This window comes from Rhinoderma darwinii, chromosome 5 (assembly GCF_050947455.1).
Source record: "Rhinoderma darwinii isolate aRhiDar2 chromosome 5, aRhiDar2.hap1, whole genome shotgun sequence".
NCBI classification, from domain to species: domain Eukaryota; kingdom Metazoa; phylum Chordata; class Amphibia; order Anura; family Rhinodermatidae; genus Rhinoderma; species Rhinoderma darwinii.
Window position 1 is genome coordinate 316,588,844 of NC_134691.1, and position 14,537 is coordinate 316,603,380.

The window sequence follows — 14,537 nt, forward strand, 5'->3', positions numbered from 1 at the left end:
TCCTGGATCCGAAGTTAATGGGGGACGTTTCCACCACTTTTAAACAAAGTGGTTGGAGCTTAATGGAAGGGGGTGCAGCCACCCGTGGCCCGCCGTATTTATTATAATTTATGCTAGAAAACGGCATAAATTATAGCAGTAATCTACGCTAGCCAGGTTTCATTCAGTGGCGCACAGATAGCCAAAGATGCGACAAAGATGCGTGCACCTCTTAATAAATTTGTCGCATCTAACTTCAGCTTGTTTCTTACTAAGCCTGGCATATGGAAACTCAATTTTTAATAAATCTCCCCATTGTCTTATGAAATTTTTGTATAACCTGCTATAGGAACTGATAGGTAGCACTGTCCTGAATACTGGTTTATCTAAAAAATGGTTACCTTTACTGCATATGACAGACAGGTGGGCTCGGATTATACCAGTTTAGTAGGCTTAAATCAGTCTATGGTGGGCAGAGCTCCAAACCACCAAGTGCGTAATCTGTCAGAGTCTGGCACAACGGAGAGCCCATAGACTGGAGAAGGTCATAACTGCAAACACAGAGTGAATCACCTCCCTCGTAAAAGAGTGAATGGCAGCAAGTGCAGTCGTATATTACACCTGCCTTCATTATGATATGCTGCCAAAATATACAGCTGTATGATCTCCCACAGACAACGTTCTTCAATGTCATTAAAGAAGAACTCCAGCATTTTTTTTACATAGAATTTTTATTTATTTACAGCTTAGTTTCTTCTATCATTTTTTCTTGACTTTCACATGATCGCAATCTAACCATCCTTTCCTCACTAGCTCACACATAGCCGAGACACTGCGAAATTTCCTTTCAGATTTTTTTATGCAGAAACTCTGCAGCGTTTTCGCAACGTAAATTGACATGTTGTGGACAGTCTTTTATAGCTGATACCTAGGACTAACGGCCAGGAAGAGCAATCGTGCTGTTCCTGGCCGTTTAACCCCTCAAATGCTGCGGTGAATCGTGACTGCAGCATCTGAGGCATTAAAAAGAGGGGGGCGTCCCACTCTGACAGCTCATCTGCGCCACCTACGTGATCCCGGGCTGCCGATGGTTGTCATGGCAGCCCAGGAGCCTAATGAAGGCCCCCCAGGACTGCCTTAACTCTGCCTCTGTTAAGCCCTGCTTGTGGCTTAACGTTTGTTGAACGTTTAGTTCAACAAACTTCTGACATGTCATAGTGAAATGTCAGAAGTTTTGATTGTTGGGGGTCCAAGCACTGAGACCCCCACCAATGGCTAAAACGAAGCGCTCAGCCACTTCGTTTCTGTTCAGCATTTTCCGGAAAGCCGATGTATCTGAGTAGGTGCTCATAGGCTTTCTATTGCGCGCTCCCCCCCCCCCCCCCCGTACACAGCTACATTGAATTCCGGAAAAAGCCAAAAGCCAAACGGAAACGAAGTGGCTGAGCGCTCACACAAGCGCTTCTGACACATCGTTTTAGCCCTGTAGAAAGTAACACACACACACACACACACACACACACACACACACACAGACACACACAGACACACACACTCCAATTCTGATGGAAGTAATTGGAAAATTGTGCCCCCTTCACAATGTGGCAAAGTGGCACCCTAGGTGGGTACCTACCTCTCGTTTCAGTCCTGAAGGCTCATGATACCTTAACGAGTAGTTTCCAATCTTGTTAAACATTAAAGAAAGTGGATCAGTCCTGTTATTGTCACAAATAACAGCACTGGTTAAAGTCACTGTCCCGTGGATATGCCAAAAATGTCCCTGATGGGAAAACCCCTTTAACCCCTTAGCGACCGCCAATACGCCTTTTCACGGCGGCCTTTAAGGGTACTTATGCCAGAGCGCTGCCTTTTCTGTCCTGTGCCGGCTAAAGCGAGTGTCGGGCGGTCTAAAGACAGCCGAACACCTGCACTAACGGGTGGGATCAATTTCAACATCGATCTCACCCGTTTAACCCCTTAGAAGCGGCACTCAATAGCGAGCGCCGCATCCAAGTGGTTTTGGAGGGAGGGGGCTTTCTCTCTCACCCCATCGGCCCCCTGCGATTGCAAACGCAGGGTGCTAATGGCTTCTATGGCAACCAGGGGGCCTAACAATAGCTCCCAGGTCTGCCTGTAGTGGATGCCTGCTAAGCCATGCCTGAGGCATGACCTAGCAAGTGCCTGTCAGTTTTACACTGACAGGCAATAATATGCTGCAATACAGAAGTATTTCAGTGTATTATAAAAGCGATCAGAAGATCGCATAGTGAAGTCCCCTAGTGGTACTAAAAATAAAGTTATCAAAAAGTTTAAGAAAGTTAATAATAAATAAATAAAAATCCCAAAGAAAAAAAATTAAAACCCACTTTTTCCCTTATAAAATACTTTAACCAGTTCAGGACCGGGCTATTTTGAGCCTTCAGGACCAGACACCGTTTAGCCCTTTTTAGCACGTGTTAGTTAAATGGCTATAACTTTTTTATTTGTTGGGCTAACGACGTGATTTTTGCGATGTTTTTTTCCGTAGACAATGCAGGTTTCGTTTTTTATCGTTTTTATACACACCTTTTTCGTTATTTTAGAATTTTTATTCATAAAGTTTGAAAATAATAGTAAAAAAATAAGCTTTTTTAGGTTTCAGCTATTTTTTTTTGGTAATAACATAGTTTTACCCTAAAATAGACCTTTTATTTGTGATCGTCATTGTCTACCGTAAATTTTAATATATTACATGTCTATATTAGGGTAATTGGGTCTGCGCTAGCATTACAACATGATTGGCGGGGGGGAATGCTTTTTTTGGGGGTGGGTATTTTAAGTGTATTTATTATTAAAAATTTTTTGCACTTGACTTGACTTTTTTTTTTTTTATTACTATGGTCTGTCCCTCAAAGGTCAAAAAAGACCTTTGGGGAACTTTTATATATTTTTTTTCTTTCTTTTACACCATCTTTTCCACTGTAACTGGAGCTGCACAGCAGTCCCAGTTAGGGTATGTTCACACGAGGGCGTCCGTAACGGATGAAATTACGGGGATGTTTCAACCTGAAAACATCCCCGTAATTTCAGCCGTAACGGCATGTGCAGGCGCTTGAACGCCGCGTCCATTACGGACGTAATTAGCGCTGCTATTCATTGGAGTGAATGAAGAACGGCTCCAATTACGGCCAAAGAAGTGACAGGTCACTTCTTTGACGCGGGCGTCTATTTACGCGCCGTCATTTGACAGCGGCGCGTAAATTACGCCTCGTGTGAACAGACATTGCTTTCAATGGGCAGATGTTTGTCAGCGCTATTGAGGCGCTATTTTCGGACGTAATTCGGGGCAAAAACGCCCGAATTACGTCCGTAATTAGTGCGTGTGAACATACCCTTACAGGGGAAATCAGCCCTCTCAGGCTGGGTTCACACGACCTATTTTCAGACGTAAACGAGGCGTATTATGAAAATACGTCGGCAAACATCTGCCCATTCATTTGAATGGGTTTGCCGACGTACTGTGCAGACGACCTGTTATTTACGAGTCGTCGTTTGACAGCTGTCAAACGACGACGCGTAAATTGACTGCCTCGGCAAAGAAGTGCAGGGCACTTCTTTGCAACGTAATTTGAGCCGTTCTTCATTGAACTCAATGAAGAGCAGCTCAAGATTTACGAGTGTCACAGACGCCTCGTATATTACGAGGAGGAGCATTTACGGCTGAAACGACGCAGCTGTTTTCTTCTGAAAACAGGCTGTCATTTCAGCCGTAAAAGCCAGCTAGCGTGTGAACATACCCTCATAGTGACGATTGTCACTAACTGGGCTGTGCTGGGTCTAGTAAGACCCAGCAGAAGTCTGTCACTAACGGCACCCGGCGATCATGTGACCAGTCACATGATCACCGGGAGGAATAGAGACAGCGGCGCAGCCGCTGCCTTTATTGAGCGCTGTGTAAAAGACATCGGAGAAGACAGAAGCAGCGAAAGCTGCTTCTATCCTTTCCTCAGGGTCCCCCGCGTTCACTGACAGCCGGAGACCCGACATTCAGCTGCCCGATCGCGCGGGCAGCAAGTTAAAACCCGAGCCGTAAAAAGTCTATGGCTCGGGTTTTAAGGACCCTGACCGCTGGCCGTAAAAATACAGCCAGCGGTCGGGAACCAGTTAATATGAAAAAAAAATGAAAAATGAAAATCTTACACATATTTGGTATCGCCGCATCCGTAATGACCCCACCTATAAAGCGATTCAATTATTTAACCCGCACGGTGAACGCCGTAAAAAATAAAATAAAAAATAATGACAGAATTGCTGTTTTCTGTTCATCCTGCCTTCAAAAAAAATTTGATAAAACGTGATAAAAAAGTCAGATGCACTCCCGCAAAAAACAAGCCCTCATACAGCTGCATCGGCGTAAAAATAAAACAATTATGGCTCTTAAAACATGGCGACACAAAAACACATAATTTTGAAAAAAAAAAAGTGTTTTTACGGTGTAAGGTTATGTTCACACAGAGTGTTTTCAGGAGTATTTCGGGGCGTTCTGTTCCGACGGGGCGTTTTTTTACGCCACACATTCCAAGAACGGCACGTAAAAAGACGCCCGCGAAAAAGAAGTGCATGTCACTTCTTGGGACGTTTTTGTAGCAGTTTTTCATTGACTCCATAGAAAAACAACTCCAAAGACGGCCGTAAAAAACGCAGCGAAAATCGCGAGTGGCTTAAAAAACATCTGAAAACAGCTCCGTATTTTCAGACATTTTTGATTTTGTGTGTGCACATACACTAAAAGTAGTAAAACATACAAAATCTACATACATTTGGTATCGCCACACTCGTAACGACCCACTGAATAAAAGTTATTATGTTATTTATACCACACAGTAAATGGCGTAAATCTAAGACGCAAAAAAGAGTAGCAAAATGTATGGTTTTTTTTTCCATTACCCCTACAAAAAAGTTAATTAATAAATTATATGTACCCCAAAATGGTGCTATTAAAAAATACAACTTGTCCCGCAAAAAACAAGACCTTATACAGCTATGTCGATGCAAAAATAAATAAATAAGTTATAGCACTTGGAATGCGACGATGGAAAAACTTAAAAAATAGCTCACTAAGGTTTAAAATAGGCTGGTCATTTAGGCTTGGTTCACACAACCTATTTTCAGACGTAAACGAGGCGTATTATGCCTCGTTTTAAGTCTGAAAATAGGGCTACAATACGTCGGCAAACATCTGCCCATTCATCTGAATGGGTTTGCCGACGTACTGTGCAGACGACCTGTCATTTACGCTTCGTCGTTTGACAGCTGTCAAACGACGACGCGTAAAAATACAGCCTCGTCAAAAGAAGTGCAGGACACATATACATTATATGCAGGACACTTATATACATTACATGCAGGACACTTATATACATTATATGCAGGACACTTATATACATTATATGCAGGACACTTATATACATTATATGCAGGACACTTATATACATTATATGCAGGGCACTTATATACATTATATGCAGGACACTTATATACATTATATGCGGGACACTTATATACATTATATGCGGGACACGTAATTTGAGCCGTTCTTCATTGAACTCAATGAAGCACAGCTCAAAATTTACGGCTGTCAGAGAAGCCTCGCAAAATGCGAGGAGGAGCATTTACGTCTGAAACGAGGCAGCTGTTTTCTCCTGAAAACAGTCTGTCTTTTCAGACGTAAAAGCCAGCTACCGTGTGCACATACCCTAAGGGGTTAATGTCTGATTTTGTTTATACATGTTCTCTTGGAATTGTTAAAGGGTAACTAAACATTCGACAAACTTCTGATAGGCCATAGTGACATGTCAGGAGTTTTGATTGGTGGGGGTCCGAGCACTGAGACCCATACCAATCGCTACAACGAAGCGGCAGAAGCGCTCTTGTGAGCGCTCAGCCGCTTCATTCCTGTTTGGCTTTCTCCAGAAAGCAGACGTATCAGAGTACGGGCTCATAGACTTTCTATTGAGCCCGTACTCCGATACATTGATTTCCAGAAAAAGCCGAACAGAAACGAAGCGGCTGAGCGCTCACACAAGCACTTCTGCCATATCGTTTTAGCAATTGCTTGGGACCCAGTGCTCGGACCCCCACCAATCAAAACTTCTGACATGTTCCTCTAATGTAAAAATGGAAAAAAAATTGGTATCGCTGCGTCCGTAAAAGTCCAAACTATTACAATATGCCATTATTTAACTTGATAATCTGCAAAAAATTCAAAAGAAAAGCGCCTCATGGTGCAGAAATCCCAATACAGTTTGGAAGGGACACAATACAGGTGTAGGCGCGCACCTCACCGGAGCAGGTTGTGCGATGTCCAGGCACAACACTGTTTAGAAGCATTAATTGATGTAGTTGCAGCTGCTTCCTAACCGGGGGGACAACAAACGAAACTAATGCAGTTATTTAACCCGCGCGGTGAACGTCGTAAAAAAATAAGTAATTAAAACGTCAAAAATCTCAGTTTTTTTGTTCAACTTAGTGGTGCAAAGAAATGTAAAAAGGGATCAAAAAGTTATACGTACCAAAAAGTGGTACCAATAAAAACTACAGCTCGTCCTGCAAAAAAAATAAGACCTCACACCGCTCAATCCACAGAGAAATAAAAAAGTTACGGCTCTCAGAATGTGGTGAAAGAAACATTTTTATTTTTTGTATCAAAGTTTAAAAAAAACAAAACTGTAAAGTATAATATATATATATATAGTATCGCTGTAATCGTATTGAGCCACAGAATAAAGTTAAGTTGTCGTTTTTAACATAAGATAAAAGACGTAAAATAAAACCCAAAAAACAATGGAGGAATCGCAGTTTTGTCCAATTTCAAATTGGTTTTTTTCAGTTTCCCAGCACATTATATGCCACTTGAAGTGGTGCCAATAGAAGCTACAACTCCGCCCGCAACTAAAAAGCCCTCACACCGCTCCATTGAAAAATTAAAAAGTTACGGCTCATAGAAAGCGGGAAGTGAAAAACGAAAAAGCAAAAAAAACTGTTCAGTCCTGAAGGGGTTAATTTATAAAATCAATTTGGTTAGTAAATTGTTAAAAGCAGTGCCAAGAGTTTAGGTGATACAGACCAAATAAATTGGTACACTCGGAGGGTGGGCAACCATCATGCGATTGGTGTCATAACTTAGTGGCCCAGTTGCATTGCACAATAGAGTCCTACGAGTGATAATGTTTTACTAATTCATCAGAATTTGCGCAACACAGTAGTCAAATGATGCAAATGTGATGGCCGTGCACGCTGCGCTTCCTCAGGGTGGCCATAAAAGACCTATTAAAATTAGAGCAACCAACCAATCGCATTACTGCTTTCATTTATCAAACGGCCTTTGAGGAATTTAAACTGGAATCTGATTGGTTGCTATGGTCATCCGCTCCACCTTTCATTTGCTCTCCGTTTTGCTAAACTCTCAGTTATCTGGCGCACAGCCGCATTACAGGCCGTCCTATAGAGCTGCCCTCAGTGACCAGGTTGCTGCATTGATTGTAACAGAGTGAAGCTCGTCACTCACCTGAGCCGGTGACGAGCACGCAAGGGGACGTGCCTGACGTCTGCTTTTCACACACCTGCCGTAACCATAGCTCCGCCTATACGTGTTTACTACTGTTGCTAGGCAGCCGGATACACTTAGTGCGCAGGCGCGATCACATCTCCATGGTAGCCGGTAACAAGCGCCGCTTAGGTTTTAAAGAGCTGGTCGTGCAGTGCCGGTACCGCTTGTATTCTCCTCAGGTATGTGACGTGTGCCAAAACCACGGATACATCGGCACTGTACATAAAGTCATACTGTATAACGATGTCATAGTGTATGTGAGCAATGGGTCAGAGAGGGAGGAATCCATTAGTATGTGCTGAGGGTAGACAGGGTATTGCAGTGCTATATATATATAACAATTTTCCACTACTAGGACATCTGGTTTCTTTTGATCGTCTATGACGCCATCTTCGTTCCATTTTGCGATTGTTTTTTCCGGTCACCATGTTGCAGTTACATTTAGTTATTTATGTTTTTTCGACCCGTTGGACCTGAAGTTGTGTTTTCCTTCATTCAATGGAAACTGTTGAAATCTGCAAAATCTCCATTAAAAATCCATAATGGACGCGGCACGGTGTGAATTTGTAAACACCACAAAGGGTGGATTCACACGTGGCGTAAAAATCTGCAACAGTAATAATGCAGCAAATCCCGCAGCGGAATTACGTTTGTTTATTTTGCGATGTACTTGCTGCGGATTTGGGTCCGGCATAGCATTGAAATCTATGATGAAATTTTGCATCCAAAATCCGCAAACACATATGGAAAACACTGCGGAAAAATTCTGCATGGAAATTGAACCATGGTGTTCAGAGCGTATCTGCTCTGGCGAGCGCAGGAAAATCTGGCTGAAAAACCGCATCAAATTGTGGTGCAGTTTTTCATCCGGAATGTCCGCTGCGGAAAACTGCATGAAAAAATAAACGTTTCATACTTGCCCATAGCCATGGCGACGCGTCCTTCTGCCGTCCTGCAGCCCGACTACCTGGGATTATGATTCATCCCATGTCACATGGGATAAAACATCATCCCAGGAGGCCGGCCTGGACGAAAAAGCGCAGAATTCTGTCTTAAGTATACAATATTTTTTTTTCTGAGTTCGCATTTTTTGCGGTGGAATCACAGCTTTTTCCTGGCAAAAATCGCAACATCTGCTGTTTGTTTTAGACCCCATTAAATTAAATGGGGAAAACCTGCAACAAAAAAGCAGCGATTACGCAAATACAATTGACAATTTCTGAGCGGTTTTCCCGCTTATCATTTACGCAGCGTGTGGATGAGTTTTGTTCAAATCTCACCCACTTTGCTGCTACTGTATTATCCTGCGGATTTTCCACAACTAAATCCGTTGCGGAAAATTCGCAGTATTTATGCTACGTGTGAACCCGGCCTATGTAAGGAATCGTGAGGTAGACACACACAAGGAAGGTGCACTATTACCTTCATGCAAGTAAAGGGCATAAGTGCAGCACTAATGCAGATTTTTCTCTAATATATAAACCTATATATGTTAGACTATAGACACAATACAATGGGACGTTGTATTTGTGCTAACATAGAATGAAAGGGTTATGCCCAAATGAGACATTTATGGCTTATGCACGGAATAACCTGTGAATGTGCCATAAAATGTCTCAGATAGGAATACCCCTTGAATCTGTATAAAAATACCTACATAAATACATTGCATTACTTATGTTATACTCATCCTGAACTACATCCTGTATTATACTCCAGAGCTGTATCCACGATTCTGCAAGCCTCAAAGTTGAAATCTCACCACATTTCTTTGCTGGCTCTTTTTCTGCACCAGGGTCTGACTGTCCCACCAGATTACCATAGGATCCTCCAGTGGGCCCAGACTATGACACAATAATGTGTCCCTAACAGCAGGGCCCCAAAGGTCCATGAGTAGACAACCAAATTTGGAAATAATTTCAAGCCAATCACTTTCTACTAGGATTTATTTCTTATGAGTTGATTCACAAATACTCTGTTAGACCTTATTTTTGATATTTCCTAGGTGTGCAATGATAACAAAGATTACAGTGAAATTAAAAGGGGACCTTCATATGTTCTGTGTAGATGGAGGGCGGTCTGCACAGAGCTTGGCCTGGTAATCTGCATTCTGGGAATTTAGATCTATACCAGACACAGTACTATATTGTGATGTAGAAAAAAAATGCATAATAGGAGCTCATTATAGGGATCTGATTACAAGCTTGTTGACCGTTTCCAATGTCAACCAGCAGAATTGTGAATACAGCTCTGGAGTACAATACTCAGAATCAGATAAATAATGTAATATATTTACAACTTCACTCAGCTTTTTATGTAGTTTGTATCAATATCTAAACAGTAAAGTGATGGTAAAAGGTGGACATACCCCTAAAAAAATTAAAGGCAACATCATATAAATGTATGCAGTTTTAGTAGCCTGTAAATACCTGCATTATAACAATTTTATAATTTTAGAGATATTTTCCAGTGGGTATAAAATGATGGGTCATTACATCGCTTTATCTTTTTATAATGCTTGGCAGCTCCTTTCACTGTGTCTTTACACGTCTTTTAAAAGGTGACATCCCTGTAAAACGCAGCTGTTCCAATGGGCGTGGCGCTGTCGAGAGCCGCTCAGTGGACAAGCGCTGGTTCTGGAACTGGCAAGCTAGAAATCACACCTCTGAATGAAGCTCTGCTAAACGACATCATAAAGTATGTGGAGGCTTTCAGCTCCCGGCATCCAGAAGAGGCCGAGTTTGTCTTCAGAGAACCTCTGGAATGGAAAACCAATTTGGAGCCATCGGCATTTGGATCTGGTTATGATATTAGGTGAGGCCAGACCAAGAAAAAAAGTTTCAATACTTAAAAAGCAGAATAATGAGCCTAGATTACTGGGTATTTTTCTGAGCTAAATGTCTGTGACATTCTGACCAACTTAACTCTTTCATATAATGTAAGGTAGAGGTAATCGGGTCCATCAAGTATGTTTTATAGTATCCAAAATTAGGAAACACCTTTGTACACGCATTCAGTTTTAAAGGAAGACTTTAGGTAAAACGTATTCATTGTGTTATTCCTAGTGCATGGCTTGTGTCATGCTCCATCCACTCAGGGCCTACACGAGGCATAATACAGCGTATACATTCTGCCTGAAGGCTATATTAATATTCCGCTCATTAATACATTGTCATACGAAAATATAACCACACAAAAAGTAAGTTCCTTTAAGCTACCCATACACATTTGAAACTTGTTGGCAGGTCTTGCCAGCTGTGTGGACATGCTCAGAATACTAGCCATTCTCAATTACCTTTCTGATGGCTATTGAGCTGTCAGACCTTTGCCTGATATTTGGGGAAAAAATTAATTCAGACAGATAAAATCCAAACTGGTTTATTATGTCACCCAATATAAGTGGAGACCATGGTGCCTGGTACTCGCACATCTCCAGGCTGTACATGCAGAATCAATTAACTTAGGCTCAGTTCACAGCGGTTTTTGACACTGATTTTGCCAAGTAAATAACGTCGGAATCAGGGGGAAAAAACACCCCAAATTTCCCTCCATTAGAGGCAGAGGCGTTTTATTTCTTGGGTAGTTTTCGTCCGCTCACAAAAAAAAAAAACGTTATTAGAGCGGTTTTTGAAAAAAAAAACTGCTGCTCAGCTTTTGACATGGTTCTTACATTTGCTAAATAAAAATAGTCTAGAATTAAAACGAGGAAAAAAAGTGTAAAAAATTGCTTGCATTTTGAAATATGCCTTAGGCCGGGTTCCCACGTAGCGTAAACACTGTGGAATTTCCGAACTGAATTGTGTGCGGAAATTCCGCAGCATTTACAGCAGCAGCAAAGTAGATGACATGACATTTAGAAAATCTCATGCCCACACTGCGGAAAAAAAACGTAGCGTAAACGTTAATAAATTGACCTGCGGTGCAGAATTTAATTCTGCAGCATGTCAATTTCTGCTACGTTTTTGTTGATTTTCCGTTGTGGGTTTTCCTCATTGAATTAGTACGGAAAAGAAAAAAAACATACCCAGAAGTCTGTGTTTTGTCGTCCAGTCCGGCCTCCTGGAATGATGTTTTATCCCATGTGACCGCTGCAGCCAGTCACAGGTAAATAATCTGCAGTAAAATTAGCATATTTGAGGGTTTGTCCAGACGTGGCAGATTTTGCAGCGGACTTGCTATAGATTTCAGCTTTTGCATTGCAAAGGCTGAAATCCGCAGTAAAAATCTGTTGCTTCTCCGCAACAGACTGTACATGCTGCGTAAAGTAAGTTCCGCACCGCAGGCTATTTTCCGCACAGTTGTTTTCCGCAATGTTTGCACTAACTTAAATAAAAGCTATAGAAACCAAAGGAAAAAATGTCTGCTGCGGATTTCCACTGCGGCCTGTCCGCAGTGGAATTACATAGCAAATCTGCCACTTACCTGGCAGGGGAGATACCATGATCACTAAGGTGAGATTGGGACTTTCTAGCCAGATTCTTGCTCCTCGACCTTTGGCTTAGACCATGTGTAGTAGGGTCCTTATCTGAGGTTAGTAATCATCCCTGCCGGTGGATTGGTCACCATCGTAGAGGGATGACAGAACGCCAAGGAGAGGGGCAGAGAACCACATGATTGACGCTATCGGTCTGGTAGCTGTAAAGTCCGACTTGCTAAGTGCCCCAGGAGTGGTGACCTTGAGGTGCCCGAACTCACTGGGAGCGGGAACCCACTGGGAGTGGGAACCCACTTGAGTGATGGCACATTTGCACGCACTTGTCTTTAACGCTATTTGAGCACACACCTTTATTTTCCCGGCCTTCTGGCTGGGAAATGAGGAATTTTTATATCTGGCGAATGTCCAAGCTGTATCACAGCGCACATTCACTTATTTAATTTAGTTTTTTCACTGCGTGTTTGTCACGTGTGTCACTGGATTTTTAAATGCGGTTCCCTTTTGGGACCCTTCCAAGGACTAGGGGGAAAATGTGTGGCCTTCTGGTTCCTTTTTCCCCTGCTAAATGCAAATGTGTCCATAGACAGTGACGTCAGGGGATCCTCCTGGACCGGAAGGGGAAACCACAGAGCCGGTGTCCCAGAGCAGAGCACCAGTATAGGCTCTGCTCTGGAACTCTGGGGAAGCCCCTGACATCAGTGTCCATATATGGCCAGTGATGTCAGGGGCTTGCACAGAGCTGGAGTCCTGGAGCAAAGCCACTTCTAGCACTCTGCCTGGGATTCCAGCTCTGCTCCTGACATCACTGTCCAAATATGGACGTGATGTCAGGGGCAACCCCAGAGCTGGAGTCCCGGGCATAGTAGTAGTGCTCTGCTCTGGGACTCTGGCTCTGGGGAAGCCCCTGACATCACTGTCCATATATCGACAGCGATATCAGGGAATTCCACAGAATCACGGAGCAGAGCCTATACTAGCGGCTCTGTGTCCCGCAGGCCACAGATGACAGCCTCAGGGGCCGCATGCGGCCCGCGGGCTGCGTGTTTGAGACCCCTGGTATACAGTATATTATCTATATATATTTATTTATATTGTGAAATGTATTTCCTGTTTCACAGTGTCTTATAGAGGCTATAGCTCCTGAATGTGTTCATATGACTACGGTACAGTTTGGACTCCTGTTTTCTATGTCACCCAGATTTTATTATGCAACGTTTGGCCCCAAAACAATGCACAATGTCAATAATAAAGGAATGCCGGAGCATCTGCTTGCATTGAGAATACATGGGTCGTTTTGGCGCAGTAAATAAGCATTTTGGCACGTTCCATGTGTTACATATTTGTCTAACAGTAGGACATATCCCACAGTCACTGTGTGGACTTTCAGCTGTGAATGATTTTGCATGGCTGTGGTTTATTCTGTTCTCACTGCAGCTTGGTATTCTGTCATTTCAGTGATTCCACGGTGAAGTCTGAAGATACAGACAAAGATGGGAACCCATTGTTCATCACGTCTTCATCAACAGTTAAAATCCGGAGCTTCAAACACTTGTCCCGCTTTCTCCAGAATGCCAGGGATAAAAAGATGAAAGAAACACAGGCTTGCTTGGAAGGTCAGTCCCTGCACTCCAGCCATAAGGAAAATAAAGGAGCGATTTACTCATAGAAAACCATTTTCATGTATCTAGCATCCTATTAAAGTGACCTGTCCGATCCCTGACATGTCGATTTTAGGAAATACTTGTATTCCGCGTAAAATAAGACTCTTCTTATCTTAGAACTCTGCGTATTGCCGTTTCTCTATTAATCCCACTACAAATATATGAACAGATTGACAACTGGGTGTTACCGGCTGGGGGTGTGTCCCTACTTCGTCTCACACTCTCCAATCAGTGCTCACAGTTTTAGACTGTGTAGGGACACACCCATTTGGCAAGGGGGATGGTATCACCCAGTTGCCAATTTATTTGTAAATTTCTACGAAGAACAACAGAGGAGCAGCAGAAAAGATGCTCTAGAATTGTGATTTTATGGGGAATTGAAGTATTTACTAAAAGCGACATCTCAGGAGAGGTGACATGTCATCTTTAAATCTGTATATGAAGTTATTTTAGGTTCCATATGGCCTAAAAAAAACCTGTTGGTTGTGTGTGGTGGAAAGTTGACATATAAGCACCAATATCTATCTATATCTCTATCTATCTATCTATCTATTCTAATCTAATCTAATCTATCTGGACTGTATGTCTGTATCATGATAGTTGAGGGCCCAACCCCCAGCCCATAGGTTGTGCACTCCTATCCTAGTGTAAAGTGTATGAGAGCAGTGCGTAAATAAAATACCTTATTTACATAAACATATAGACTGTGTACATCAGAAATATCCATAAGGGTGCATTCACACGTGCAGGTTTTGATAAAAATAAATAAAAATGATGCCGTTTTTGAAGCCAAAACAAGGTGAGGATCATAAAGGGAGAGTAGGTATATAGGACAGACACTAGTTATTCTCTTATTTTATTCCACTATTGGTTT

The 14,537-nt window shown here is 42.4% G+C and overlaps 1 protein-coding gene and 1 long non-coding RNA gene across 2 annotated transcripts in view; one reads left to right on the forward strand and one right to left on the reverse strand.

Annotated features, from left to right (window-relative positions):
- The window catches only part of LOC142652078 (uncharacterized), a 137,447-nt gene extending 129,856 nt beyond the window's left edge, over window positions 1-7,591 (reverse strand). Inside the window, exon 1 of the long non-coding RNA XR_012847768.1 lies at window positions 7,526-7,591. This is a non-coding gene — a long non-coding RNA (uncharacterized LOC142652078). The remainder of the gene's footprint in view (window positions 1-7,525) is intronic.
- Window positions 7,453-14,537, forward strand: part of ODAD2 (outer dynein arm docking complex subunit 2) — a 117,025-nt gene continuing 109,940 nt past the window's right edge. Inside the window, exons 1-3 of the mRNA XM_075827505.1 lie at window positions 7,453-7,746; window positions 10,128-10,381; window positions 13,458-13,615. Coding sequence (XP_075683620.1) covers window positions 10,158-10,381; window positions 13,458-13,615 — 382 coding nt within the window. The 5' untranslated portion in view covers window positions 7,453-7,746; window positions 10,128-10,157. The remainder of the gene's footprint in view (window positions 7,747-10,127; window positions 10,382-13,457; window positions 13,616-14,537) is intronic.